Source organism: Coturnix japonica, chromosome 8 (assembly GCF_001577835.2).
Source record: "Coturnix japonica isolate 7356 chromosome 8, Coturnix japonica 2.1, whole genome shotgun sequence".
Lineage (NCBI taxonomy): Eukaryota > Metazoa > Chordata > Aves > Galliformes > Phasianidae > Coturnix > Coturnix japonica.
This window is the reverse complement of record NC_029523.1, coordinates 13,989,132-14,016,280: the sequence shown is the minus strand read 5'-3', so window position 1 is coordinate 14,016,280 and position 27,149 is coordinate 13,989,132. Positions and strand designations below refer to the sequence as shown.

Below are 27,149 nucleotides of genomic sequence, written 5' to 3'. Positions count from 1 at the left end.
CAGCCAGCTCTCATGTGCTATGCTCACATGGTTAGTGTCACTGGGCCACCAGGCTCCCCGCTGTATTACACATACATGGCTTGATCTACTTCTGCTGTGGCTACAAGAACATAGCAAGAACATGCAGGGCACAGAAGCCCAGACCTGGCCCACATGCCTTAGCAGAGCCCATAACTCCTGGGGAGCCTTGCCCTGCTGGGACACAATAACAGAAAAATTCAGAAATGACTGACTACACTGTTGGCTACTTTTCCCATTTTAACATCAGACTGGAGCTGTCCCTAAAGCCCTTAGCAATGTCCTGTCCTACAGTCCAGTAACCTCTTAAGCTTCCCTTAGCTTGGTATCCTCTCTCCTGTTTCAAACACATACACAAGCTGATGACAATTACATAACTATCCGGAGGTAGAAACTACCAAATGTAGTTGAGCCATTATACCACTTAAAATTGAGCTTATCTTTTCTGATAATCCTTAACATCTTGTGGCTGCTTTCTTTTTCCTGTGGTGGAAGGTGACTGAGTTTTTATGTTGGTGTGGTTCCCCCCCCCCCCCCCCCCCCATTCAGGATGATATACAGCTGAGGGAACTGATAAGCTTCAAAGCAAGACTTGACAAACAACAAGGCAAAACTCCACCATTTGAAGACTACTCAGCAGCATGTGAAGCTTGTATTTGGTCAGTGCTTGGTGGTGTCATGTAACAACATTCTCTATTCCCTGACAGCATTCTGAACCTCAGATTTGAAGGAAGGAATTCCACTAGCTGGTGGTAGAGGACAGAAAACCTGACCACAGAGGGACAGCCACAGAAGATGCTAAACGTGAGTGCTGCATACAACTCTGCATCCACCAGTGACAATGGCTGAAATACCAGTGCCTGCCCCACATGCAGTGCTGCATTAGATATCCTCTGAGCACAGAAGCCCAGCTTGTATCAGTCACATAGGACATAAGAGCATCACATATGTCACAGACATGTCACATGCATCTCACATACATATCTTTTAAGGCATAATGTGGCTTTCCTCACAGCATTCAGCTTCTAAATCACCTGAGCAAATGCAGCAGGCTTCCTCACACCACTCCAACCAAAAGCCCTCTTGTAAATGTCACACGAGTGATTAAACTTTGGGGAGAGACACTACACTACAGTAGACCAGGACCTTCAGACAGCCTTCTCTTCCTAGGCCTGCCTGGGGCAGCCTACAGCTCAAGGCAGTGTGATCTCTTGCCTCTGCTGCCTCCACTGATGCTCAGTATCCAGGAGCCTCCCGGATACCCAGCTTCTTCACTTGTTAGGCCCTAGAGCAAGGACAGGAGCAGCACCCTGACTGAGGGGCACTGGCATAATTGCTCCCCTTTCTTCTGTTGTGTTTGTTTGCTTTGTTTTTCCTTACCTCCCAGCCTAAAGACATGGTATCTGCTTTTCACAGCACTCCTTTCAGCTGGGCAGCTCTAACCACATCACAGTACCTCCCACACAAACTTTCCCATAGCTACCAACAAGAAAAGTCTCTGCATAAAGGAAAAAAGGGCAATGAGTGGCAGAATTCATGTTCACCACAGTTCCTCTGGTCTCTCAAAACACTCAAGAGAAATGCACTCAGGTACAGCCCGAAGAAGGTTTTTGGGAAAGGTGATAACATCTCCTACATCTAAGACCCTAAAGCAGTTAAGAATCTGATAGTTCAAGACCTGAGAGGACAGACACCTCTCTGCTGCCATGAAGGGACCAGGCAGCTGGCCAGTGCTGCCTCTGGTTCAAAGAGGCATGTGGCTGGCATGGCTGAGAGGACAAGTGACCTGCACAGGCTCTCCCTGCTGACAGCTGCACACCCAAATGAGGGAGAAGCCCTGGGAATGTTGCAGCAGGCTCACTGAGTGAAGAAAGGAAGAGACAAAAGAGAAGGTGAGAACAGTACATTGATAGTTCCTCCTGGCGAGCGGTGGCCTGAGAGGAATCCCACAACAGTGTGGTCTGTGGGAAGGCCCAGCTGCCCTTGGGACAGCATGTGGCACAAGGTGATAAGCTGCACATTCACAGCAATCAAACTTGCTTGCATTTCTGAAAGAAGAAAAACAAAACAAAACAAATCCCCCAAAACAATAACAACAAAAACAGCAAAAGTAATTGTAGGGCTGATTTTATGAGTACATCCCCATTCTTAGCTCCACCTCTAGTCTGGATGGGGTTCACTCATTTTGTCCCTGTACCAAAGCAGGCAGCAGTCTGACCCAAGAGCACTGCTTCAGGGGGGTGGTCTGGGTCGCAAGGGACAGACTAGCTTGAGACGTGCTGAGGAAACCTGATCCTTGAGCAAATAGTCTGGTTTCTTAGCACAGGCAAGCAACCAGGTTGCTTTCTCTCGAGTGAATTAGGTGAACAAGAAAAATTCTGTCCATATAACTTCAGAGTTACATTACATCCAGTAAACCTATCTCAGTGACATGCATCTCTCAGATAAAAAACGTGTGTGCCCCTTTTCCATAATTCAGTTTGTATTTCTCCATCAGCAAAACCTTCTGTGAACTTGCACCCACACAGCTCCTGGTGGTGTCCCGCAGACTCTCAGACCCGGCAGCTCTCGGGAAGCCTCTGGCAGGCACGCGGAGCCGCTCACCGGACCCAGACAGCACAGAGCTCGCCGCAATACAGTCCTTCCCCTTCCCACCGGGAGCTCCCTGCAAACGTTACTCTATTTACTACCTGAACACAGCAAGTACTTTACAAAGAAGTCGCACGCCGGTAACCTGTGTAATGTCACTATAGCCATCAGAAGTCCACAATCACCTTGCTTAACCTTCTTTTAGGCAAACTGCAAAAAGAAGAGCTATGCCATTTAAAGGACACAACAGAGAAAGCTAAGCCTACCGCAGGACGCACATAAACGCTGGGCACCTCACCTCACCCGGCACTCACTGCGATGAGAGCAGCCCCAGCTCCCAGACCGCCGCGTTTTCGGAGACCGGGTACTGCGGCCAAACGGGCACACTACGCTCCGGTTGAGGGACGGGACCACCGGCTGCGGGACCCGAAGAGCTGCGGGGTACCCGACACTGCTCGCCGCGAGGAGCGGAGAGAGCGTCCCGGTGGGCTCGGTGCGGGGAACAGGCACCCAGCAGCCAACTCCCGAGACACTGCGAGACCTGCCCGGTGAGCTGGCTGCCAGGGGCACGGGGATCCCACCCTGTGCTTGTGTCCTCGCGGGGCCGAGCCGTTCGCCTTCACGTTTCCCCAACCCAGCTTACGTTGGTGCCGCGGGAGAGATGCGTCCTCGCCTTGTCCTCTCGGCTCCCAAATGCATTTGTATGCATTTGCCCGGGCAGCGGAGGTCCGAGTGAAAGCCGGAGCCGAACGCCGCGCCACCGGAGCCTCAGGTACTGTCCATGAACCCCCGCCGGCCTCGAGCTCTCCGCCGAGCTCCGCCAAAGCCCGAGGGCGGCCCGCGCACGGCCCCGGCCCGCGGGGGCGGTACGGCGGGGCGGAGGGGGGGACGCGTAGGGGCCGGGGGCGGTGCGGCGAGGCCGGGGGCGGTGCGGGACGAGAGGGGCGCGCCCCGCGGAGCCCCCGGCGGCGGAACCGCGCTGCTCCGCACCGCGCGGTGTTGGGTTTCAGCCCCTCTCTGATGCGATTACATCAGCAAACGCGGCCCCGGGGCGGGACGGCTCCGACCCCGGCTTGGCCACGCGCGGCTCCGGCAGCGGAGCTGCCCCGCAGCAGCGGGAGGGGAGCGGAGCGGCGGCCCCAGGTGGGGGGCGCGGACAGGTGGGAACCCCGGCTGCGAGCTGCGTTATACCGCGGTCATGGGGCGATGAAACGGGGCTGAGCGTACGGGAGGGTTTTACATCTCGAGTGTGAACCGTGGTTTCTAACGAGGCTCTGTCTGGGAAAAGTTTGAAGAGCAGATGTAACTTTGTAGCACTGCAGTGCCATAAGAAACATGACACCGTTTGCCGTCTCTTCCTGAAAGGGTAAGAAGAAAGAAAGAAAAAAAAAAAAAAAAAAAAAAGGAAAAAAAGAATGTCAATCAGCAGTTCTTGTTCCCTGTCCAAGTAACAGGCTGGTGTGCCTTTCTCCCGTAAGACATCTCTGTGCGAGTTGTCTCCCAGATCACACGGAGTATCGCTGAATATTCTGAGAGATCGTGACATACCGTGTGCGGCAAACCCATGGTCAAAGCTGCCAGCTCCACTTAGCAAAACTTCCATTGACATAAGCAGAAATTTAATGCAAGTTAGGAGTGTGGTATTTGGCTCTTGCTTTTAGTATTTCACAAAGATCTCACTTCAGACCACAGCGAAGACCTTCAAGTCATAGGTGTGATGGAGAGGGCGGCAGGAAATAAGTGTAAACATTCAGGAAACAGGAGAATTGCTGAGCAAGATGAGGATTTCTTATTGTTATCACTGAGGATCCTCACCTCAGCTGAAAGGGCCCTACTGTGTCATCCAGGTAAAGTGGAACAGGTATAAAGATGCAAAAGCAAGGGCAAATTCAGATCCACTAACACTCTTGGGTATGGCAGAATACAAAGTTACAGGTGAAAAATGACTTTAGAGACAGCACTCAAATGTTGCACTGTTTCATTTCACACTCAGGTTTATTTTCTGTATCTCTAATCATCCAGAATCCATACAGCTTTAGAGGCTGTAGTCAATTTCCTTTTATTTTTTGAAAGCTGAGAGGGAAAAAAAAAACCCAAAATCTTCCTGTCTTCATACCTTGCGTAAAAATTAGCGCCAGCAGAACATAAAAACTTATCTGTTCACTGAAGAGAACCTCATACATGCCCAGGGAGGTATTAGACATAACTGCAATGAAGTCTTTGTCAGCATTTCTTTCTGTTCTAGACCACACATGAATGGTTTCTAACAACTTCAGTGTAGTATTTTATTTACTTCTTATTAGCATTAAAATGACTAAACTGTACACATTACAGATTTTTTTCTGTTTTGTTTTGGAACAGGTTGGTGCCATTCCATGAAATCTGTCAGTCACTTAAATGACACATCAGATATTCAGTAGGTACATAAGGTGGCTTCTTAACACTCCAGCATCTGCAGTAAAGCTGTTATGGAGAGAATGCTGGAGCAAGAGTGACCCTGGTTGAATCTTGCCCTTGTTTCAGTGCACACTGAAGAGCCATCTTGCAGCATGTGGTGAGGTGTGGTGGGGGCATCCGACCTGCAGACCCTGCCTGGTAGCCCATCACCTTGTGTGTTAGACTTGCTAGGCCTTTTCTAAGCTTCACACCAAAAATCAACATCAGTATTACTGTTACAATTGCTTCTCCCAGGGGTTCTTACTGTCCGATGCACTAAACCTGACATGTTTAAAGCAATCAGACTACTTGTGTTTATTTCCAGAGCATACAGACACTGAAAGACACACTCAAGCTCCAAACACTCTAGCTCTCTTTGCAACACTGTGATGCTGAAGTTTCATTTCCTATTGTAGATGTCCCCAGAGCCCATGTTTGCACTCTCATGCTTGACTATGGACTTTCCCTGATTTCTCTCCCAAGGTACACCCAAGGACTAGTGAAATGCAAAATTAGTTATTTCAAGACACAACTTTTGGCCCTTCTGACATGACTGTAAGCTCTTATTTTTATTTTCTTATTTTTTAGAAGTTTTTCCTCCCTTCATGAACTAACTTGTTCATCTGTCACTCCAGATAATGGCTGCTGAGTTCCAGCTTCACTGCGTACACAAAGCAGGAGCTGTTTTAAGGTGGTGTAAGAGATGAGGAAAGTGATTCCCCTTCTAGGATAAGTACAGGAGTGAGCAATGGTACATATATCTCCAGAGCCTAAAAATACAGAGAAAGAAAAAAAGAGTAAGAATTTGAAGGAAAATGTGTGAAATGGGAACATAAATGCTCCGTGTTGGAGTCTGAGCCTTATCCCACTGCAGGCAGTAGGAACTTTACCTCTGACTTCGGCCCGAGCAGAACAGGACCCATGTGAGTTTCCTGGTCCAGCCCCAGAATCAAGATATTTTGGCAGAAGATCCTTGCTGCTATTGAGTTCCCTTTGGCAAACTGTTTTCCCTGCACACCACAATATATGGTGTTAGGCTATGTACCAAAACTCTTGGAACCCAGTTCAGCAAAATATTTGTTTAGATTTCTCTCTGTGGCAGCCAAAAAAATGTTTAACACATTGCTCTGGTTAAAGAAAGTTACCAACCTATCAAATGCAATTAAGAAATACAAGAAATGGAAAGGATTACAGCATGTCTTTGAGAACAATTGGCTAAAATCAGAGGGCCTCCATCTCTGAAACCATCAGTTTTTGCTGGATGTGAAAGAAACTGTAATGACCATTGTCTGCCTTCAACCTCTAGCTGGGCCCATTATTTCCTCATAGATGTAGTTAGGGAGGTTTTGAATAAGGTTTCAAGTTTTTGAATAAGGTTTTCTCAGGTTTTGAATAAGTTTTGAAAAAAGCACAGTTCAAAGTGACAAAACTGCCAACCCACAAATGACCATATAGACCAGTGAGATTCCTTAGGACACTTAGTTAAAGCAGACAAGGGAAAACGTCCAGGCAGGAGCAAGGAACAGAAGAGAGCCTCACTGAACCACAAGACAGAGTAAGTGCTCCAGACCACAGAGCTCCAGAAACTCTGTCTGGGAAAGGTGCCTCACCAAAGCCAGAATGACTGCAACTGCTTGTGAGATCTGATAGCATCCATTTCAATAAGTCACAGCTATAGAAGAGATCCACCACAAAACAGAGCTGGAGAAATCTGAAATGTGCAACTGAGGTGAACTGCTCTGAAGGAGCAACCCCACACCCAGCATGTAAAGCTGTGCTACCTTGTTCCATTGATGGCATGGCATATACCACACCAGGAATGCAGAGAAAGCTGGCCAAACACACAAGGAAATATTAACTGAAGACAGAAGCAGTTATTAGGAAAGTAATACATGAATGGAAAATACAATAGGAAGAATGAAGTACAGCATGGGAACCATGGGAATGGCCCACCAGATGAGAAGACTACAGTTACCAAATAGGCCAAACTGCCAAGAGTAGCACAGTAAATTTCCACCTCAAAAGAAGCTTGTGAAAGAAAAAACAGACTTAGAGAAAATCCACTTATTTTCATTTTTAGTTAATCTCATCATTGATGGAGTATTTTGCAGTCCAGGCAGGAAGCAGAGACACCCACTCCCACAGGCTCTCACTCCATCTATAAAGGGAGATAAAAGATTATTTCTGTGAAACATGGAAAGGTCTGATTATCCTATGTGAAACAACATTCCTTTGTACCACCCAGGAACACTTGGCCTCCTTGGTAGTGCTCACTGTCACCATCCTGCATAGGAAGAAGAGGCCAAAACTCAGCATCTTGTAGGACATCTTTCGGTGGGACAAAATCTGCACACATTTCCCTTAAAACACCTCTCTGCAAGAGAATAAAAACAGAGCTCAGTTTGGAGAGTGACCACACTGATAGGAAGCTTGCAGCCAGCTTGCAAAGTCTCAACAGCAATAAAAACTACTCACGCATCTGGAAGACCCAGCACAGTCATCTAAGAAGTATTTTGCTCCTGAGCCACAAGGAGCTGCACACGAGGCCAGTCTTCTTTCAAATCCATTTCCACAGTTCTCTCAGCAACTGGGGTAGATGCTTCATTCCTTAGTTTGTTAGACCTAGGAAGATCTTTCTCATCCATTTTTGCTTCCAGCCTCTCAGGCAAGATTTCACAGAAGCATTCTGCAAACAGAAAAATGCATTTCCAGATATTCCTTCTTCAGTACTTAATGTTTTTGTTCAGATTCTTCAGAATTATCTTCTGGCCACAGCAGAAGGAGGTTGCAGAATCACAGAACTGCAAAGTTTGGAAAGACCAATAAAATCATCCAGTCCAACCATCAAGCCATGCCTGTGACTGCTCTAGACCACATCACTCAGTGTGACATCTACCCTTTTCTTGAAAACCTCCAGGGACTGCAGATCCACCATCTTCCAGGATAGACTGTTCCAATACCTCATCAAAGAAAGATTCACTTCTCCACTTTCATACCAGATAACAGGTAAGCTACCGGTGGTCAGTAGCTGAAACCACATTAAATCTCCACCTTGGAGTAAGGAGACTTCTTCTCACACATTAAAAATCTTATCAATATTTTCTCCCATTGTTCTAGCATTTCAAAGTTTTCACCAACTTTGAACACACTGCCTTCTGTGTTTAAGTATCTCGAGTCTCCTATCAAATAGCATACTTAAAACAAGTGAAACAAAGGAGCAATTTAAACTTGATAGTATTTGTTACTGATTTTCATTTTAAAAAGGGATTCTAGACTCAGGAGATATTTAACATCACTGATAGAAATTGCATTATTTCCCACTTTATTTTTTCCTGGATATAATCAAGATTTTCCAGTGCTCTTTAGCTCCCAATGAAGGAAGAAACTGTGACTTATTTGTTTTCTTGGAACTTCTGGATCAAAGAAGCCAAGACTATTTTCAAGTAGGAATTCGTACTTTTGCATTATGGACACAATTTCCAAATTAAGCATTCTAAATGAGGCATATATAGTGACAGGAAAAGGTTTCTATATAGGAAGAGAGTAAGTAGATCGCTTTTTCTGAAAATACCAGACAGCTGAATATGTAGTATCCCAGACCAAAATACACTGGCACCAACTTCAATGCTGATATTTTTATAATAGTAGCACAATTAATTTTTGTAAATCCTTTGCAGCTGTACCACCAATATAGCATGGTATTTTTAATAGGGTATTTTCATTACCTTATTTTTAGAGACAAAGTTTTTAGCCCTGTTCTTCAGTTGTTTACAGTTGATTAGATATGTGAACAAAAATTTCTGTTGCAGGAAGGGAGTAGGTCTTCGCAGGCACAGAGTGATTTGAGAGCAACTCATCCCTTCTTGTCCATCTCCAGCCACATCACAATGGAGACGGTTCTCAGAGTGGATCTGAGCAAAACGATAAGCTCTAACAAAAACTTCAGAAAGAGCAGAGAGAAGAAATGGATACCACCGAAAGATGAGACTCTGCTTGGACCAAACAAGCTTGTAAGGCCACACGTGCCTTATTCTTATTGGATTATTCTTATTGGAGAGCAATAAAAACCTTGTGGTTGTTGAATTACGCAGTGTTGGCTTAGAAATCATCAAGACAGTCAAACAACAGATGATGCAAGTAACTGGACCCTGTTGACCCAAACATACACAAAGGTTTTAAGAACATCTTTATAGTTGAAAAGTCCAAACCTCATAAATCAAAGAACCAGCACTAATTTTTGTCCACAGTGTTGCAAATTGAGCACTGAAGTTCTTGCAGGATCATGGGTGATTTTTCATGGGACTCCAGCTTCACCTGGTGCTCAGGTTCCCCTTTGACAAGTCAGCATTATATCTGGCATCTTCCAGGGAGCACACTGCAGAAAGCTGCAAAGTCTCACCTGAGCACAAGGGAGCTCATATGTTTTCAAAGCCTCAAAACCTACCAGGATTTTAGGGGAAAGGCAAAACACAGACTGGCTCAATCTACTTCACAGGCAGACTTTAGGTGTGTTCTCAGAAGCCAGTAATGCCAAACCTTAACTCAGTCTCCATTTTCAAACATAGGCACAACAATATGGTTTTCATCTCCCGTTGGAAACTGGCAGGGCAATACAAGGCTTTCTGAAGTCATCCAGTTGAGACAGACATTCACAGACCAAAATGTAGACCTCCCTAAAGTCAATAATAAGAAAAAAAATCCATAAAAATTCTGTAGTTTGTTCTTCTCCTATTTTATGGTTTGGGAGTGCTTTTTTTTTCCTAAGTATTTATGGCAATAGAATGTGCTTACAAAAAAAAAAAAAAAAAAGACATTTATGATTATCAGATGTTTAACTTCACTTTCCCAACACATGTAAGCTAACTGCTCCTTCCCAAATCAAAGTATTCTCCCTTAATAGCTAACTTGCAGCGATTTTGAATTTACATACGTAATACAACAGCACTCTTATTTGCCTGCAGGAGAATCAGAACAAAATTTGTCTTAATACATTTTTTCAAATATATTTCATTCCTTCACATCAAATTGCAACTCTTATCTTGGAACATATTTTTATAGTTCAAACGCACACTTAAAAATTAAACAAACATCCTCTTTTTTCCCCAGATGATCTGCATTATTCTTGAAGTAAGATTTAGAAAATTATTTCCTTGAGCTTAATACTCTCTATAAAGTAGCATTTGGGTGTTTTTTGGTTTTTTTTGGTCTTTTTTTTGTGAAATTGGGAAGAGGGGTTTCCCAGTTCACCAGGGCAATATGAAGTTGATCATAAGTAGACTTCCTGTGAAAGCTTGAGGAGGTCCTCTGGAGCATTCCCCAGTCCTAGAACACAGCTCCTCCAGAGCTGCTCTACATAATTATGGGAACAGTTGATTGTACTGTGGCAGCCTCACACTTTGAAACCTTGTAGGTGTCTTCATTTTCTTGTTATCATAGCTCTGCAATACAGTTTCTTATCACAACTGCTTCCTTCGCAGTTTGCTTTTGTATAGCTCCAAGTATTTGAAATGCAAAAATCTTGATGGATGTTGGCACTTGGAATTAAGTTACCTTATTTAATGTATTGTAGTCCTTAAGGACTAAGAGCTGACCATCCCAAATAATACTAACTGTGTTATGGTAGCTCTTTTAATACTTGATAGTTTGGATTGACAGTCCTACCACCACACTGTTCTCTGCCACATACGCTTGAGCTCTTGTATCTGCACACTGATAATCCTCATGCTCAGTTTTAAAACAAAGCCAAAAACATCTACTAACAGTGAGTCATTTAGAATTCCTATTTAAATGGACTGTACCTTCTGTCCCAAGAATCACCAGCAGCCTCACTCTTGCATTTCATTTCTCCTGCACTGAGCTCAGACTCCACACTATACCCATCTGTTCTTCCTCCTGTATGAAACAATGAAACCGGACTAGTCAGCACATTGCTTAGCCTTCTTCTTTCATTGGCAGAAGAGTATCCTTTGGTAAGGGGAAGAAAGCACACAGATGTAATTACTGGAGCCAAACAACACTAGGTATCAGAACCTAGTATAATCCACAGCAATTCTTAGAGCTACATCTAGCATTTACCAGGAAAAAGATACTTTGATTTTCTACGATCTAAGAAATGGATATAATACATATGTTATTGTTAAGAGACTGCTTTAGAGAGACATTAACTCCACTGTGAGGTATCACTTTGTACTAGGATAGATTTTAAGATATTTTTTTTGCAGACCTGTCATGCAATTGAAAAATTGTAATAGTATGCTTGCCCCCAAACCTCTGAAAGGTTAGTTTATAGACTCCATAGTTTCGTGCAAACAGTTTCAAACACCTTTAAATCTGGAAGATGATATATGCCTAACTTGGAAGTTAGCAATGCCACATTTACTTAAAAGAGCATTAATCTCTTTATTAAGAAAAAGTTTCTCACTCTGAACCTGACACTGTTTGCTTTCTCAAGGAGAATGAAGTATGGCAGTTTGCTTTTAAGACTTTGCAGACAGGACTGCTTTACAGCTTCTTTTTGTGAAGCTACAGAGACAGAAGGTCCTCCCTGCCAGCAGCATTTGGCCTGAGCTCTGTGTTCATAACTAAGACCTTCGGCTGTTCCTCATATGTAGTCTGCCACCAAACCCTGCTGTCCTCAGCCATGTTCTCCAGCCACCAGTGCTGCAGTTAGGAGCACAGGGTTGGCTCCCAAGAGATCTCATTGATTGATGGAATCAAAAACATATTTCAATAGAAGTAGCACATGCTACACAATCCAGCTGCTTATCACATACATTCAGTCAGTCTTTAAATTTGTTTGTTGCTTTTTTTCCTTAACTGCACCAATTTTCATTATTGTATTTCAGATTTGCGTTAATGATAAGCATAGAAACAGGGTTACTGAGTTCCTTATGAGCATCTGTTTTTTTTTTTTTCCAGCTCATCTAGTAACAATGAGTCTAGTCGATGTCTAAGAGACAGTTCAGCCAACAAGTGACATTAGAAAGAAAAACTTAAGGAAGCAGTATCATTCTTTACAGTAAATTTGGAAATTATCAAGATTTCTTCACATCTGGCATTTCAGTTTAGCCAGCAGGTACTTATTATCATATTCTCAAACATCAGGTCCATAATAGAAAGGCATTAAATGATCCAACATGACCAGTTGACATCTATAAAGCATATTTAATAATTTATGTCTTGAGAGACTTGCACAGAACTGAGCTGGTGACAAAGGGAAGAACTATCTCCCAGAACATTAAATGAAAAACACCAGAAAGCATGGAGCATGAATTACTTTTTCATTTTATTCCCCGATTCAACAGCATTTGTAAGTGAACAAATGCATCTTGATGAGTTTTCCAGAACAGTTTTAGACAGAAAAATGGAAAAAGTTGTGGCTCGTACACTAAAAACAAGGAGAAATCCATGTGAGCTTTGACAAGTTCCCTCTTCACTCTAGAGGAGAGCAAACACTCATTTTCTTGTAGGAATTTGATTGGAATGGGCTCTGAAAATGATGACATGTTGCTTGTGGCTTTTGTGCAGATTAATAAGAGAAAAACTCAAAGGAAGAAAGTATCTGAGCAGGTACTACAAATAAGCCCAGAAAATATGGCATGTTTGAGGAGAGGAGATTACAAAGAGAAGGTATTTGACAGACAGTAGTCAAGACCAAGCCACATCTTAACAAAATACATTTAGTATTGTCAAACACTGCTCAAATGGCCATATACATCTGAAAACTTTTAATGAACACTGTAGAGACTGATTTTCACAGCAGGGAGTTTCTACTGGCTTATTTGAGGGGCTGTGGGGTTCCCCCTTTTATCTAATTCTTGAAATCAGGATAACCAAGACATCCTTGACAGTCCCTGCAGGAATCACATCTGAGCACTCCCACACAAGGAAGGTGATGGTAGGTCCATGGACCACATATCAGAGCAGGGTCATCAGACTCAAACAGCTGGACTCCAACAGGCATAGCCCTACAAATATAGAAACCATTCTTGTCTTCATTTTCAAACCTGAAATTTTCCCTCAGACATATAAAGACGTATATAATTAAGGACATTTTGCTGGCTGTAGAGACACAAATATATAGCACTGCTCTAAGTTTGGCCATTAAAACCAAAGCAGAGATGCAGACCATTAATCAAGAAAAAACATTTATAGAAGGAAGGAGGGGACTCTGCACATCTACCCACAGATCAAGCCACAGCCTAACACATGCTGTAGGTCTCAGCACAGAATTTCCACATTCTCCCCTTCCTAGGACCAGGAGTCTGTCTTCATCCAGTTGCCCTTGGCAAGGGTTGAAAGACAGGAAGAAGCAGCTCTTGCTTTGACATAGGGCCATCAGAGCTTATGAGAACTTCTGTATCATCACATCCACAGTTGTATTATAGACAGCAGAGATATTACTAGCAGAGTTTAGATTCAACTACAAGGCTTAGAATTCATGCAGTGAAGAGAAAAAAAGAGATTACTGTTATATACATGTTTGCTGTGATACATCTAGTTCATATTGTGAGCAGTCTCTTCAGTGCAGCAGGGCTGTGACCTGCAACATGGCCCTGCTCAGTGTCCATCTGCCTGCTGAGCATCAAAAGCATCCAGTGTATCTCTGCTTTTAATGCAAATCCAATGCATGGCAGTCCCTGCATGCAGCTGCAAAAATTATGCCCTACTTCTGTCACCTACAGACCTAGAAAGTCTCTGAGAAAGCAGAAAATCTAGGTACTTGCCATTTTACTCTTTCTAACAGCAAAGGGACCAGCACAATAGGAAAATGTTACAAAAGAAAAAGGAAAAGTGTTCACTAGCATCTCAAGATCTAGGCTTGCAATAGAAACTTCACAAGAGAGGGATGTCCAACCAGAAAACCTTCCCCAGTGGTAGTCAGCCCTTAAATGAGGCCTAAGAGGTGCAGCCAGGCTTCACCCCTCCTGGTCCCACCACTGAATTGCCTTTACCTCTGCTTTCAGGACTGACCAGATCCTTTCCCTGGGTGCTCAGTGGCTCAGGCTATGAGTCAACAGTTACCATACACTCCCTTAAGCATATGACAATATAGGTTGACAGGACCAGTAGAAAGCAAGGCTGAGAGCTTCCAGCAATGGTTTTTTTTTGTTGTTTTTTTTTTTTTTAAATTTTTTTATTTTTTAAACTTAAAAACCTGTTCTACAGAAGACTTCTGTGCAAGTTAACTACTTGTTGTGAATCTTACTTCTATTCCCACCCCAGGAGTAAATGCACTAACTGGACATGGTAGCGGCACCCAGCACTTCCTCTTCTGCCTCAGCAGGTGGCTCATGGCAGTGCTGCACCACCCAGCAACCATGGTAAGAGGTGACAGCATGCCTCAGCTGCTTTGCATGAAGCGAATCACCAGCATGGCCAAAAAGACCATCTGGATGTAAACATGTTATGATTCAAGTTGCTTCAGAGGACAAAGAATCCTTTCTCCTCAGCACAACATTCAAGATTGCTCTCCCCTCCCCTTAGAGCTCCTGTCTCCAGAGATCCTATCTCCTTCACTATAACCAAATAATACTCTCAGGTCAGGAAAGCAATACAGCTGCTGTGTCAAAACTGTAGGAATGCTTTGCTACAATTGGGTTTCTTGCTGAGCAATGAATTCAAAGGAGAAAGAGGTAAATTCACCCTTGTCCAATTTCCTGCGGTGAGGGGAAAGAGACTAAATTGAGTTCCCCTGCTCTCTCAGGAGACATCCTTCTTGCCAGCACTATGGAGGCAAATGCTACCAGCAGTGAGCAAGGGTGAAAGTTGGCTTTATTCAGCAAGCAATGCCAGGGGTGTTGTAGCATGTCTGGATGCCAGGGCCTCAGCTTGCTTAGTGCAAATACAGAAGGACAAATCTGATCATTCTGCCACCAAATGTGTGCCATTGTTACAGAACAGGCAACAAGAAAGCAAGGGATGTGCCTCAGCAGGCCACAGCATTGAGCTGTCTGTCCCTCCACAGCAGATGTGACATCAGACATTCATACTTTGCAACACACCATACATACGCACACTCAACAGTTGCTCTTGAAGCAGCTTCTGGTCTAGAAATCCAAATATTATCCTTAGACTTATGAGCAACATCTCCATAGATGTGATCTCCATATCGCAGATGCGATACCAGTTTCTCATTCAAACCTGGCCCACATGCTAGAGAAATGACACATTTCTAGTTGAGAGCTCCAAAAACTCTTTTGTTTCTTAACAAGCTATTAGAAAAACAAATCCCTTGAATCTCTGAACTGAAAACAGACAGCACAACTTGCAGGATAAAGCTTGTAGTCATATCAGTGGGTAGGACTGCGCTGGGTGGAATAACTATTTCTGAACACCTCCACAGCCCGTTCAGCCTCCTATACCTATCAGCATCCCAAAACAAAAAGAACATCTCACCTTCAGAGGCAATGAAGGCTTTTCTATGTAAAATCAAAACTACTTGGGCTTTTAAGAACAACTAAGGCAGTCTCATAAAATAATAAAGACTTCCAGGTCCCATCAGTCTGACTAATCCAGCACCTAAAAAAATGTAGCTTAGATAGATATACCTACAGAGAGCTTTAAATTATCAAAGCTAATTCTTACTGTGGTACAGGTTGAGGCAAAAATACACAGGGTATGATGAATGAGGGCCTACTTCAACAGGCAGAAGTCCAAATGCTTTCCTTATTAGCACAGAGGTAAATCACTCAGAGCTGAGGGACATGTGCACAGTGTGATACCACTGATAGTAGCGGTAGAAGCTCGAGGGATGCAGCTGCACATACACCACCAAAGCAGGCAGCAGTTCTTCCCTTGCATCTGGTGCACATTTGGTAAGTGCCAAGAGAGTTAATGGAAAATACTTAGAAACAGTGCTGTTCACAGTATATTTTATCTATTGGGACATTTTTTTCTTCCCACTAACTACAAAAATCTGAAGTTCCTATTTGGAGTTCCTTTCACAAGCATGATACAATTAACAGAGGTGAATAAATAGCACATTCTATATAGGTGGTGGAAGCATATACCATTCAGCTGCTTTCTGAAGTTTCGCAGCAAACTGATGTGTTTTGTTCCTCTTTTACACAAAGGCTACAGGAAAAGCACTATAATGAAAAACAAACAGAAGAAGGAAACAAAATGGCACAGCTCTCTGTAATTATGGGCCTATGCATTACTGCTTCTTTACACTTACACATATGATAACAGAAAGAGTTGCATACAGCAGCAAGACACCAAGATAACTAAATATCTCTTTAACATCAAAGCTGGCCCAGAACAAATCTCCAAAAACCCACATAAAAATTAGTGAACAAAGCAAGAAATAGAGAAGAACCAAACAACAGCTCAAAGCATCTCGCCATGTACAGGACTTGCATTGGTTCAACAAACCACTAGATAACACAGAAAAAATTTATCCCCAAAAAGAAAGAATAAAGCATCATCATTTCCAAAGAATCAAGTTAGTTTAAGTATACCAACCCCAATAAGCACAGTACCCCAGCCACCACATTTAACAATAGCCATGTTTAAATATTGCTTGTCCCAGCAGACACACAAAACAGGGCCCACACTCACCAAGTGACAAGAACTGACTTTACAGAGAAACACCTCCTCCCCCAGACACATCACCCCTACAGCAACAGTTTCAGGCCTGGGGTTTATATAGGGAAAGGGGCTGAATGGGACTGACTATAACAATCAGAGGCAACAAATCTCAGCTGAAGATTTACCCAGGGCTTCTGCTTGGATTGTTTCTGATATAAAGGGCAATAACATCTTTAGTCACCAGTCTAGATCTGGGGGCTTATTTGTACTTGTGTCATTTACATGTTTGCCTGTTTAATGAATAGCAATTTATGTCCAAGGAGGTGGTATGGAATCAAAATCACAGCACCCTCAAATCTGTTAACATGGGGTTAAAGCCTTTTCTCAAGCTGTTGAGTGCACCTGCCTCACCTTTTGGGGAAAAAAAATAATAAAAGAAATATAAGAGAGTTATTTACCTTTTCTTTGAACTTCTGGATCAAGCTGGAAAGGGTTCAAGTGCCCCAGAGTAATTTATTGTAGCTGCTGGGAGATTGGAAATTTGCATACACATTCCTGTTTTTAGGAGTAAGCAAAAGAAGGCACAAATTTCACTTTTGCAGAAGGCAAATCTATCTTCATGTGAAGGTGATTAATGTAGTGAAGCCATCTGTCTGTTTACACCCTTTAAAGTAGAGTGAACGATTGCTAATGAAACAGCCATTTAGAAAAAGGTATAAATGTAGCGGTGTAAGCAGGTGCAGGTCTGGTTTGCTTCACAGCATAAGTAGTACACTTCAAAGTAGGTTCTGAATTGCATACAGTACTGGGTGTCACCACAGAATCTCCCAGTACTATGTGAGTTATGGCACTGATGGTTTCTTGGGCCTTCAGAAATCAAGAAGTGGATGTGTGTAGGAGAGACAGGGAAGCTGCGCCCCCAGATGCCATCTGCAGACACCAGCAGGAGGCTGACTGGACTTAAGGACAAAGTTTTTTTATTATGAGGGTGGTGAAAGACTGGCACAGGTTGCCCAGAGTGGAGATGGATGCCCTATCCCTGAAGACATTCAAGGTCAGGGTGAGTGAGTCTCTGAGTACCTGATTGAGCTGTAGGTGTCCCTGCTCAGTGCAGGGGAGTTGGATTAGGTGACCTTTAAGGTCTCTTCCAACTCAAACAATTCCATGATTCTATATTTTATGGCTGTGAACATCTCTCTACTCCCTACCTGGTCCTGTGAGCACTACTCTACTCCGGCTGATGGCAAAGAAGTTTCTGCCACTTGCCCTCCAGCTCTGGGTTTGCTTCACTAATCTGAATGCAAACCTACAATACAACAATTGGTGCGTAACCAAAACATACCATACCGAGGTAATCTCTCTGTGCCAGACCACTGCACCATGATGAGAACAACCTGGAACCAGTGCTGTGCCAGCAAAGCTGTGCCCAAGCTGTTCTCCTGGGCCCTTCAGGCACTAAAAGCCCACTGGTGTCTGTCTGCTGGCCCCAGCTCCACTGTGGGTCCGCACCTGGTCTCTGTGGTGCCTGGAGATTTACACAGTGTGTAAGCAACTGCCAGCTACAGACCAATAATATCTAAACACCCACTTTTCACCTCTTTAGGTGAAATAGGTTAAATCCATGTGTTTAGCTTTTACTTTTCCATGGTCTACAGTGCATAAATACAGACCAGATGTTCACAAGGATGGATAAACCTCTATCAGACAGAGAGAAGCAGAGTCAGAAGCTGCCTGGGCACTCTGAGCTGCTCCTGAGAAAGTCGCTTTCCCCTGGGAAGAGCTGATGGAGACAGCCACATCTCTGGAGGATGTATTCCTGTGTCTTAGGAGCACATTGGTAATGAGAGCAAAAAAAAAAATGCTGTGCACAAAATGGTTGTTCACAATAAAATATCTAACAAAATCTAAAATAATTATCTGCAGGTAAGATTAAATTATTCAAAACAGGAAGGGCATCTACAGAAGCTGTTTTGTGCTGTTTATTAGACAGATGTTGCAGAGTCTGAATGATCTACAAAAAATACCATGGAAAAAAATTCCCTGAGATTTGTAATTTTAGTAATGATTTTACTGAAAATGTAGTGTGTTTGATGTAAAGCACAGTGCAGGTAATGATTCTGCTCACTGTAGGACGCACTTAGTTAATCAAAAGTATTCCAGAAACATGATCAGAGCTCCCTTATTTGACTGAGTTCCACTGGGAATTCAAGATATTTCTTGTGTAAGATGATGTGTATGTTAATTGGCAACAGCTTAAAAGATTTGAGAAAGGTTTCTCTGATGCAGTGAACGTCCCTAGGAAGCTGTATTTGACTCATAACTGCAACTCCATCTTGTGCAAATGTCCTTCTGCCTTTCCAACAGAGCCAGAGCTGAGCACTCCTGTTGCACAGCCACCCAATGCTGGAAGTCCCCCGGGACAGGTCTCAGGCTCACTGCTTGCCCCCCATGTTGGGATGTTCAGGTAGTGCCGCTGCTGAGCAGCCTCTTGCTGCAATGGAATTGCTTTTCCAACATCAAACCTCCAAACAAAACAAACTCTTCCAGTATAATAATATTTACTGAAGCATCAGCTTATGCTGGAGACAGCAAAAGACTGCTAAGAAGAAGGTCTAACCCAAGAGGATGTTTAGAATTTAAGATTCACTTAGCCCATGTGGTGTAATTTGTGCCATATGTTCTCCTAGTTTTCCAAGCAAACCATTTCCTACTAGTTGTGGAGCATGAGGAACTTTCCATACAATAGTAACTCTGAGCTTCCCTCATAATGCAGCCCTTCACTTTCTTACTATGGCAAGTCGTCATTTAATAACATGCACCTTCTATATTTTAATTAGCCTCTGTCATCAGGGAGAAGTTGCACATGGTGAGCTTGATTTGCTGCAAGCTCATTCAAGGGAACTGTGTGCCTAAGCAATACTGAACACTAATTTGGTTTTCTGATGACCTTTTGCATCCAACCCTGAAAAAATCTTCCTCTGTGGGCTTCTTCCAGCTGTTAGGAGCCAGGATGCTTTGGGGTGAATCTTTTAATAGAAAGATGCAAGTCTTGTGTTATTAATCACACTGAGGTCATAGCAGTAGTAGTAAATTAATGACCACAAATTGTCATAAACTATCTGAAGAGAAGGGGACAAACTGCCAACCTCTGCAGAAATGTTTGAGCACTTCTCCTGTCTGCTCTGAAGAGAACTCTGGCTTCTATCTCAAGCAGTCCTTCAGGCTGCCTGTGCAGTATGTGTTGACTGGACGTTTCTGTGCAGCTTTAGTTTCATCCCTTCACAGCCGTTCCAAGTTTCCGGCACCTCTGCTGAGCAGCAGCCGTGTGTGCACCACATTTCATTCCATGCACATAGGGGTCATGCACAATGCTGCTGCCTTTTGCATTTTTTTCTGCACATTGTCCTTGAAAAAAGCTGGTCCCAGGGCAGATTTACTGGTAACTTTCCTGGTCTGCTTGCCCAGTCATTTGGGAAAATCCTTGCTCCACTGGAAGAATCAGTCCCATTATGGCAGAGAAGTTCCATGTGTTCGGGTGACAACTGTGTCCTCTGAGGGAGGCAGCAGAGGGAAGCAGTTGTGCTCTCTTCTGGCTGGAGAATGTAAAGTTGGCATTTTAATTTTGCCACAAGTTTTGCTCCAGCCCTTTTCCCCTAATTGCTCTGAAGATGTTTTGCATCCATCTCTCCTCATTTGTGTCCATCCCACCTACTGATGCCTGTTGTTCAAGGCCAAATCCTCCTGCTTGGTGCACCTGGAACCACCAAATTAGTGCCTCTCCCACCTTCACAGCCTCAAGGATGTTTCAGCTACATCCCGTTCCTGTGGCAGGATCACATGAGTGAAAAGACCAATTCTGCCACCATACCTGGCAATGGCTTTTCATTCAGTGAGAAAGAACTGATATTTGTAATTGCTCTTCTTACAATGTTTGTTTCGATTTCTCTGCTTACATTTCTGCTGAAATTACCATTGCTCTTCATACATCACTTTTTTTAATGCAGAGCCTGCTTCTTCTGTATCAAAATGGGAAGATGTGTGGGTGAACACTGTCCAGAGCTATCATTTCTCCAGGCAGTGAGAGGTTTTGCTTTGTTGTAAAAGAAATACGTTTTTTCCTCTTGCTGTTTTTGAGAGCAATGTTCAATGGCTAATCAAAAATGAATTGTGTTGGTGGGCTTAGTTCAGCCCAGAGTGCAAACTAAAAGACAAAAACAAGAAAAAAGTTGTCTCAAAGTGCTTTGAATTGTCCTTTTTCCTTGTTTGGCAGTAACAGAATACATACAGTGGCAATTACCCCGGGTGTTAAGTTTATGCTTATTGCTCTCATGTATCAGCTTTGCTGTAACCTTGGCCTTACCACCTCTGGAAATCTAGCACTTGTTACAGGACACACAACCTGAAACAACACAGCTCTGAAGAAAACACATTTCTGTGACTCTATTTCCATTTTGTTTGTTTTAAGAAGCCTTAGTATTGATTTTCAGTCTGTGGGGATTTGCAGGAGGATCCTTGCATGCTGAAACAGGGGGAAGCTTCACCTGAGTGGAGCAGCACTGGCCTGCCCTCACCTCCCACTGCAGTGAGAAAGCGATGCTCCATTTAAGCACAAGGACCTGTGCCCATCACACAGGCACTATGCCAGTACAGGGGACTTGCACCCAGTCAGGGATCCATTTCCAGCCAAATACCTCTGGAAAAGCAGACAGGAGCCAGGGCTGGACACACACTGCAGAGCTCCAAGACAGAGCCAGAGTGGAGCAGCGTTCATGGCCCAGGACCTGTTGCTCAACTGGTTGGACTTCTTCTGGGTCTGATTCATGTATTAGGTCTCTAAAACCCATCTTTCTCCTCTACTTAACTCCTGCCATGTGTTCTGAGAACTTCTCCCGGGCAGTCAAAATTGTAGGTATCTGCTTGCTTGTAATGCAACTCAGATGAAGAAAACTGCCCCAGTGCTTCAGGCCCCTATCCAGGCTCTTTCTTCCCTTTGACTCTGGATCCATTTCACTTTGTCTCTACAAAGAAGAAAAAGCAACACCGAGATATTCCTCATGTTGAAATCTCTTTCTGTGATTAATAAACTGAGAGTATTTAATTGTTCCCATTTGACACAGATTGAACACGTTTATGTTTTCTTTTGGTGTTACCCAATAAAAAGAGACAAGGAAAGCTGATTCAACCCTTATGTTTTTGAGGCATGCTCCTGGAGCTTTCAAAGGGAAATGCATCCATGGGACAGCATGCTTGATTCAGGGCTCTGTTTGCCAAAGCTTAGTGCTCAGTCACCCAGTGCTCAGGAAACTCTCCTGTTTCCTTTCACTTCTGTGCTATAAATGATGTCTCAAATCATTCTCTAGAGCAAAACCTATCAGAGGAAGAACAGAAAAAATTATTTTCTCCATGCAGTGCTAGCAAGGTGACTTCCTTGACTGTATTTAAAATAAACATATTGGAAAACAAATGAAAATCCCCAGATGAAATTGCATAGTACATGCCAATATGTTACAAATATGGTATTAAAATGAACACATGAACACAAACGTCTTTCTAAGGACCTGCTATTTTTATAGCCCATCACTGTGCAAACTCTGCTTTGTGTACATTACTGTAACTTTTTGGAATGACACTTCATGCACAGGCTTCTCCTCCCACACAGACCCTCTGGTGCCAGAGGCAGCAGCTGAGACCAAGTTGAGGAGCCTGGACTAGACTTTGGACCTGACAGCCTCTTCCCAGCTGCCAGCCAGCCCTGCAGATGCTGACAGTCTTGACGGCCCTCACTTACTGATACTGCGTCTTTACAGACACCCAAAATTCTGCTTCTGTGCATTGCCAGTCACACCCAGCATAGCAGGGCCCCTGCAGCCCTTGAAAAAGCAGATTTAGAGTCTCATTCTTAGTCTTTCTACTGCACTTTCCTTCTGTCTTTCTAGTTTTGCATGACTAATTGTCCATTTTACATTGTGTTACTGTACAGTAAGTACATTAAACTTGCATCTATTTTAACCAAGCTCAGTCTTGCACCCTTTACTTTATGTGATCAGTAAACTCACTAAGAAGAAGAGTTTTTGTTAATGAGATCAGTGCAACTGAAAAGCAACCTAACATGCTTTCCCAAGCAGATGCTCCAAAGATTCAAGAGTAATTTATCTTCTGTTTTGGCTGATGTTAAAGCTACACTAAGAACAGAAAAACCCTGGAACATTCAGCTGATGGAATCTAAATATATCTTCTTTTAATGTTTTAGTTCCCAGTGAATAAAGCAACTGTCAGCAACATGTTCTGAGAGACGTTCACATGCTCACCAAGTCTATTGTTTCTAATCTCAAAAATACAGTCACAGTCAATAGTCACCCACAAATAGGTGGACAGATCAAACACAAACTTTGTGTTTGCCAGCACATACACACAGTAAATAAGAAGGCAATTTTAAGTTTCACACAGTGGAATAAGAGGTCTAAAATTAGAAAGAAATACTTTCACACCGTCAGATGGTTACCAGGTGCCATATTCTATGAATTTTACATCATTAGGGACATACTTGAGAAACATGATGTGTGGTGTAACATGTCACTGTATTTGCCAAATTCAAAGGTTGAAATGTATTGGGTAAAATCATTTCTCACACTTGGCAGATTTAAGTGGTCTGACACACAGAAATGCAGGCTAGACTCTTTGAGAACATAATAGAGATTTTTTCAAGTGGGCAAGCTAAGGATCTGGAACAGAATCACTGCCTACAAAAGTAACAGGCTATTTATGGCCAGGTTGAAATAGTGCACAATTCTCTATAGATCTGAATAAATTGAATATCCAGCCCTCAGAATCCAGCCATGGACATTTCCTGCAGGTACACTGAGTAGGGAATGTTATGAGAAGCTCCTGGCCTTGTTCATATCAGTGGCAAAACACCTATGGATTTTTAATAAAGCCATGGCCACTACTGTTAGAATTAGCATATTTTAAAAATGTATTGTGTAGGTGTTAATCAAAGGAGCAGAAACTGGTTAATTTAATGTAACACATTGCCTGAATTAAAACATGTTTTTATCTTTTGCCTTTTTCCTTTCTCAGCTAAGAAAAATAGAATGTCTGAGGATGTACAGAATGAGCAGTGCTCAACTTTGCTGTGCTTTAACCTGGTAGCAGGTTAGCACTGTGGTTGTTTGCTCCTTCTGCTCCTCCCAGAGGGAGGAAGAAGAAACAACAACATTGGAAACAAACGAAGTAGGACTTCTGGGATGAGATAAAAACCATTTACTAAGACAGAAAAGGAAAAGGAGAACAATAATAGTAATGATATTATATACTTACGAAGCAGATGATGCACAAAGTAATTGCTCATTACCCACCAACTAATCCCCATCCAGTCCCCAAGCAGCCCCACAGTTTTAAAAGTTTTTTTTTCAGGATGTCATACATAATGGAATATCCCTTTTGTCCTGGTACTGCCCACCCCAACATCTCGTGCCCCTCAGACCTCCACAACCATACACTGAGTAGTACAAGAAGTTGAAATGTCTTGGCTCTGTACAGCACTACTCAGCAACAGCTAACACATCGGTGAGTTGTCAGCATTGTTTTTCCCCCAGAGCCAAAACATAGCATTATACCACACACTGTGATGGAAAAAAACAAACTAACTAAAAAGCAACCCTTTATCCTAGCTGAAACCAGCCTGAACTTCCAAGTAACATTCACAAAGTTGTGAGTTTCTTTCTCCAGGAAGACTTTTAAAGGAAAAAGGAAGTAACAGAAAAGCAACAAAACCAAGCAGTTCTAAGTTATTTCTGTATCAGAGTACTGTTACATTTCAACTATGAACATAGGCAATGCCAGGCAAAAGGAATGTGCTTTGAAATGAGAGCACAGGAGTTAAATTAATAGACATTCACTTTGCTCCTCAAACATTGTTGCAAATCTGCACCTTTTTCATATAAATCTGGGACAGCAACTTCCTATGTGTGTGCCTTTGTTGCTGCGCGCCTGGAGCCGTGCCCTCTGCAGTGTTAAGAAGTTCCTCCATGTAACAAATAGAATAACATCATCAAAAGCTGTTGTGGAAGCAGAATGAACGGAGCAGCTCATTTATTTTAAGAAAATCTCTGAGACAGGTACTGACCCAGAAAGCCTTTTTTAATGGCCCACAGATTTTTAGTTATTAACATTTTGATAACTCTGTTAATCCTGAATAATGTCTTGGTATGGAAACAATCTAGTTCAAAAGATGATTAACCTATTCCAGTGTGATGAACGTTAAGCAAGGATAATTAATTCCATATTCTTAGATTCAAGAACTTAAGTTTCTGAATGGATGATCAAATACATACAACAGTAAGATAATTCAGAAAGTATGATCCAATATTTTATGTGACATCGGAAGCCTCATCTATTATAAAACAAATCAGAGAAATCAAATTCTAAGAGCCACCTGATACAGTAAGATATTATAATCACCCATCCTCTATCTATCCATTCATACAAAATTATAAATATATGAATGAAGCTTGGACATTCACCTTGGAAGGATTTCTGAAATCCATTTACTCTTTCACAGAACTCTGTGAGTCTTTGCAATTATCTTCTGCTGGAAGATTCCGTTTACATAATCCCAGACAAAAGTAGACATTAAATCATCAAAATTTGGAATCAAACATGGCAATCTTGTGCAACCTTTTTAATACTTCATCCACTCTTAGATCTTTCTCTTCACACTATGTGAGGTTCAGTCTGATTTGCAGAATGAAGGTTCATAATTATAAATCAATATTTACCCAAGTAGTAATAGTTACAATAAAAATAAACTTTTGCTCTCTTCAAGACTAATACCTAGAAGCACATCATTAGAAGGCAACCATGAAATACAAGTATACAAAGAAGAAATTAAATACCTATATCCAAGTCACATAAGCCTGATAGAATACGTCAGTGTCAGAGTATAAGTGCATCAAATTATTTAGGTTTGGAATGTCCTCAGTAGATATCAGAACAATTACATGAATCTATTTTTAGAACTTGAATTCAATTTTTTTCTTGATAGAGAAACCATAGGATTCTGTCTATTCAGAAATACCTTGTAAAGCTTCCCCTAAGCCAAATTCCCATCAAAACAGAACAACAAAAGTAGGAAAATTATTTAAATTTGAAAAGATGACCCAATTTAAAAAAAAAAATAAAAAAAAAATTAGGGTTAAAAATTCTTTCAAGATAAGCCTGATCATTCAGCTTTTACTTAATCACAGAGAAAGCCAGTCTCTTCAGATTGTTCCTATCAGCATGTTGGTGGACAGGCTGCCACCTACAGAGCACTAATTCTAGGGTCTTCCGATCCCCCTGCAACTTATCCAGAGCCACTATTCTTGCCTTCCAGAGCAAGGACACTTTTCTGTACTCAAGCTCTGAGTACAGAAGCCAGAAACATCTGGAGAATTTTCTCTAGCAAATTTCACCCAAGTTATCTGCTCCTATACAACCCAATTTAAACATTAAAAAAACAAACAAACAAAAACCCCCACAACCATCAATACACTAAACTGCAGTATGTAAACATCTTTTCACGTCATTACTATTTTTTATGTGATTTATAGAATCATAGAACGGCTTTGGTTGGTAGGGACCTTTAAGATCATTTAATTCCAATCCACTTGCCACACACAAGCTTCCCATGGCCCCATCCAGCCTAGCCTTGAATGCCTCCAGGAATGGGGCATCCATAGCTTCTCTGGGCAGCATGTTCCAGTGCCTCATCATGCCAGTGATTAGGAAAACACACATCCTACTCTATGGTAAGATATTCAGAAACAAATTGGAAATAAAGCTCAGGACAGAGTCAGGAAAGCTTGCCTGTACTCTGGCAAAGATTTTTCACAAGAGTTGAAAGATTCTAGGCTGAAGTCTTTCTTCAGATATCTTAAGATTGTATTGTATGAGTTGTCGGTACTCTTTTTGCAGAATATTAGTGCACTGACTTTCTCAAGTGAAAAGAGGGGAGGGAAACTTTACTGTGAAAGAACAGGCAGCGTTCTGCAAATAACCTGGAATGACAACATTTGTGCACTTCAAAAACATCATTGACTTTCATAAGGCATGATGGTAAAAACTGGAGCTGCTAAAAGTATGTTGCTTGCTTTGGTAGTTTATAATTCAAAGTAGCATTTAGTGGGTGGAGTTGTAAATTAGTAAGTGGATTTCTGCCCCAGAGTGTGCTGCTACTTTGCAATAAAGCAGCTTTTCTAAGAATAGGAATGTGGTCACCGTGATAATGAACAAGGGCTCAGCTTGCCTAAAATGGTGATGGGAGATATGGGGATGGTTGCTGTATGTATAACAGCTGCTATAAAAATTAGACATGAAAGAGTGGACGGGTTGAAAAGCATGTCAAAATTTAACCACTATGGCTTCATTGCAATTTTCAAAGGAAATAGTGGCATATGAAATATTTATGTTTTCAATAAATGTGAAGGTATGGCTCTACAAACAACAAATGCCATGTTTACTCTGCCACAAGTGGGAGTCTTACACTTAAAACATCCTTTTTAATATCACTTTTCAATGAATTAATCAGCCATAAA

The 27,149-nt window shown here is 42.5% G+C and overlaps 1 protein-coding gene and 1 long non-coding RNA gene across 5 annotated transcripts in view; both read right to left on the bottom strand.

Moving 5' to 3' along the window:
- The window catches only part of COL24A1 (collagen type XXIV alpha 1 chain), a 107,428-nt gene extending 103,958 nt beyond the window's left edge, over positions 1 to 3,470 (bottom strand). For all 4 annotated transcript variants that reach the window (XM_015870173.2, XM_015870175.2, XM_032446351.1 and 1 more), the window contains exon 1: positions 3,251 to 3,470. In XM_015870173.2, coding sequence (XP_015725659.1) covers positions 3,251 to 3,306 — 56 coding nt within the window. In that variant the 5' untranslated portion in view covers positions 3,307 to 3,470. The remainder of the gene's footprint in view (positions 1 to 3,250) is intronic.
- Positions 3,471 to 5,728: 2,258 nt separating this feature from the next.
- Positions 5,729 to 17,614, bottom strand: LOC107317580. The gene is made up of 5 exons (XR_001556936.2): positions 16,606 to 17,614; positions 10,842 to 10,935; positions 7,519 to 9,716; positions 5,934 to 7,417; positions 5,729 to 5,813 (listed from the first exon to the last, which is right to left on the bottom strand). It is a non-coding gene; the product is annotated as an uncharacterized LOC107317580 (long non-coding RNA).
- Positions 17,615 to 27,149: the final 9,535 nt, after the last annotated feature.